We start from the raw sequence: 3911 nt of genomic DNA, 5'->3' as shown, positions 1-3911 counted from the left end.
CCTTTGAGTCTCCTTCGATAATGTCCTTTCTGTTTGGTTGCAGAAAACTGGGTTTGTGCGACATCAAAGTAGATGGCTTTGGCTTTACCAAGAACAATGAGTATCGTTACAACCCAAAATGGATGCCCACTGGGGATACGGGTGTGTACGCTCATCTGTGGTCAGGAAATCTTTCGAAGACAGAAGTCATTGGAAAATGTGATTGAGGTCAGGACACATTTTCTCAAGCAGATGGTATTTTTGCAAACTAGGGATTTGGGAAGATGTAAAAAGATATCTGAAGATTTTTACAAGAGCCTAACCCCCAACCATATTAGAACTGGACAAGATACATCTTCCATCTCGATCAGTACTATTCTCGAGTCTTAAACAGTCTGAATAAGTAAGTGTCACCGTGCCTCCCCAGGACTAAGCCAAGTCCATTTTCACATGTGCAGAAAAATCAGAGTTATCAAGGTGGTCCAGAAATGAACTCCACATTTCAAAGGGATAATTGCTGACATTTTGGGAGGCACTAAACCCTTTTGTGTCTGAGAGACTAAACATTCACTGTATCGAATGTAAATTCCTCATTTATCCTGGTTGGATTTTAAATTAAAGATTAATAATGGGACATGTGAACCAGTAAACACAACCCTAATCATTCTGAATGGGTAAGGATAGAAATGCAGGCTATTATGGACCCCCACAGGGTCCAGTGCAGGAGCTGAAAAACTCCTCCCACTTTCCCATCTGCACATTATTGGGTTCTAAGAAAGATGACAGATTTATACAGAACCTCACCCACCCCTGATTTTGCCTACCAGAGTGAAGAACCAGTAACTAACCCCCAAGAGATCTCTTTGTCCCTCAGAGTTTATTAGGCTCTAAGCCAGCCCTTGACTTGCCAAGTTTGCCTTAAAGCAGAAGTTCTCTTCTTGTCTATCTATTGTTCAAACCTCAGCAAGACCAATAAATTGGGGACATACCCTCCAAGGGACACCGAGGACTTCACCGTGGACCTCATTAAGGCCTGTTGGTAATACATGATCTGGAAAAGACACGGTCGTTAGAAGATGTCCTACATCCCCACTCTTGAGTGTCCCTAAACACTGACATTTACATGTGGCCTCTGGAACCAGCAGCCATATACCCATCACAGCACCCGATTCCGTTCCCTGAAGCCGGCCACCTCAGTACCAAGTGGACTCGGGCCCTCAGTAGATGGGTGACCCCAGACTCCAAATTAGGGGCCTCCTTAACGCGGCATGTGTCAGTCTGGGAAAAGGCACCAACTGAAAAATAAAAGTTCTAAGGAACATGAAACCAAGACACAAGGTCAGATGTTTAGCGTTTCCCTCATGTGCCTCTGACTGACAGAAGCAGATCTAACTTCGATGGCCCTAGATACGAGATTTGCCAAAATAACGTGCTACCCTGGACAGATTCTGAACAGCCCTGTAATTGTGGGAGCAGGGGCCAGGGCAGGGGTGCAGATGCTCTACTGCATTTGCTCCCACGTCCCTCAGATCTATGCCTTCTGAGAGTGTTTCATATCCTGAGTCTCAGCATCAGCCCCATTCAGACCTTACTTAAGATGCTTTACCATTCTGTGCTGTCCGTTAATTTGGAAACAATCCTTTGAACTTTACGCGTGGCTTTCATTTCATTACTAACTGCAGAGCAGAAAGCCAAAGTACACATAATTTGTTAGAGGATTTAAAATCAAACTTCCCTGGATCTGAGAGACTAATTACCTCTTTTCTGACAGCAATGATTGTTTGTTTCTGTAAAACAAAGAAGCAAAAGCTATTAAGCAGATGTCATGAAATCATTACAGTTCAAATACCCATTTGAAAAATAAAAATGTTCTCCCCATGAGGAAATTGTCCATCTTTTCTTGTTTAAAAGATAGAATTTCCCCCATCACCACCACCTCCATCCAATTCGACACAACCACTGGAGAATTAGATAACTAAGCAATTTGGTGAGGGAAGGGGTATGATTTACCACTGTAACTTGACCCAGCTCTCCTAAAAGCCAAGATGAATTAAAGAACAAGCTTGGGGTTGGTCCCAATCTGCCATCATGTCTACGGAACCATCTTAAATGGAACGAGAGATAAAGATGGGGAAACTCATGTGGAGCTTGAGTATTTGTTTTTCTCACAGGAGAGAGAGAGAGAGAGATCTGAATGAACGGTGAGATTCATTCCTCAGGCATTCAGAATAATCTGACCAATACCATAAGTTGGGGGATGGGGGAGGAGGCGGTAAGCCACGCTGCCAAAAAATAAAGCACACATTTAAAAGACTCGAGACCCGCAGCCACCGAAAGCCGAGTCCCATAGCTGAGCCGTGATGCGGAAGATCGTATCGGGCCCCATGCTCTGCGTGAAGCTGCCTGTCGAAGCAAGTTCACGCCAGGACTGGGCAGCAGCAGGGTGTCCTGTCTCTGGATTTTTTTTAGTTATAGTAGAGAAAGGACGGCTCCCAAAGGGACTCCATGTTTGGGCGCTTAGAAGCTTCTGGAAACCATTCAGACCTGTCTCCTACTAAAATCTCCTACACTCCGACGTGCTTCCTTGGTATCTCTTTGCTGCTCCACACGGCCCCTGGAGGCTGGGCACAGCTGGTGACCCCAGTCTCAGTTTTCCTAGGTTTGGTTGTGTCCGGGGGTTGCTTGGTGCTGACTCTTATACTGTTAGTTGACCATCCTAATTTCTGGCTGTTAATATCGATGCTACTTTACACACCTGGGTCTTCGCTTGCAATACGGTCAGAAGTCCGAGGAGGACTCTATTTAGCCAGTGAGCAAAACGACCACTGCCCGTGAGACCGCTGACAAGGAATGAAGGAGGGTCCAGTCCAGGATGTCACACACTCCTCTCGCCTATCTAATCCGTGCCAGGTTTTATTTTGGTCTCTTAAATTGCTTTTATGTAATTGCTTTTCACAGGAAATCCTTTTTCCTGGGTGGGGGAGTGGGGAGAGTTATCTCAGAAAAGTAGGTCTCAGGTAGGTCTCTTGATGTGAACTCACACACACCTGACACCCTCCTTCACAGCATTTATCACAATTGTAATTACATATTTGTTTTGTTTGACTTTGTTTGATATACATACCACCCGGTAGACACCATTAAGAGCAAGCCAGCCATGTCTACCTTCCCTAGCATAATGTCTGGCACCCAGGAGATGCTTGTGCTCAGAGGCCTAAAAAATGGAGACGTATTCTAAGTGTAATAGAATATTTGTCCACTTAAAAAATTGAAGACACTCCCCAAATGATCCAAATAGTTTGGCAACCACATTGATTATTCATTCTCATTCTGTCTCAACACAAGGCACTGTTTTGGAAGACATACATTTCAGGTAGGAAAGTCCCCTGGGGCCACAGCAGATTTGCATGCAAACCTAAGATAATAAAATTCTCTGTTAAGAGTCTGTTGAAATGGTTTAAAAATAGTATCTACTGGTCTCTGCCCTCTGCTCAAAGAAGGAGCTGGACTGTTGCATAATAATAACCACTTAGCAATTAGTGCAAAGCAATTGACACCTCTTTGCGTCCTTACACAGTTTAAGGGAGAAAGGTTTTATTATTCTGATTTTCAGCTGAGGAAACTCTGAGGCTCTAAGCAAGCATCTCAGCATCTCCTGGTCCATAATTGGTTGAGCCGAGATTCAAACCCATCTACCCTTTTCAGAGCTGAGGAGGGATCCCTAAGAAACAGAAAAAAAGCCCACTGTCATCACCGATTCCCTCCAGAAGCTGAGAATGCTACAGAGTGGAACGACTCTGTCCAGCCATTTCTTGTCGAATTAAAACAAAAAGAGGCGGAGCCCCAGTCACAAGATGAAACACAAACACAGGAAACACTCTTTAATTAACACTAGTGATGGTAAAACAAACTCCCAGCTGTAAGATAAATAA

The 3911-nt window shown here is 44.3% G+C and overlaps 1 protein-coding gene across 1 annotated transcript in view; it reads right to left on the bottom strand.

Moving 5' to 3' along the window:
- Window positions 1-3911, bottom strand: part of RGS9 (regulator of G protein signaling 9) — a 79464-nt gene that overhangs the window by 28901 nt on the left and 46652 nt on the right. Inside the window, exons 10-11 of the mRNA XM_011368571.2 lie at window positions 1737-1766; window positions 969-1030 (exon numbers count right to left, since the gene is read on the bottom strand). Of these exons, the coding sequence (XP_011366873.1) occupies window positions 969-1030; window positions 1737-1766 (92 nt within the window). The remainder of the gene's footprint in view (window positions 1-968; window positions 1031-1736; window positions 1767-3911) is intronic.

Source organism: Pteropus vampyrus, unplaced genomic scaffold, assembly GCF_000151845.1.
Source record: "Pteropus vampyrus isolate Shadow unplaced genomic scaffold, Pvam_2.0 Scaffold143, whole genome shotgun sequence".
Classification (NCBI taxonomy): Eukaryota; Metazoa; Chordata; class Mammalia; order Chiroptera; family Pteropodidae; genus Pteropus; species Pteropus vampyrus.
Note: the sequence above shows the minus strand (reverse complement) of the source record. Positions and strands in the feature narration are given on the sequence as shown.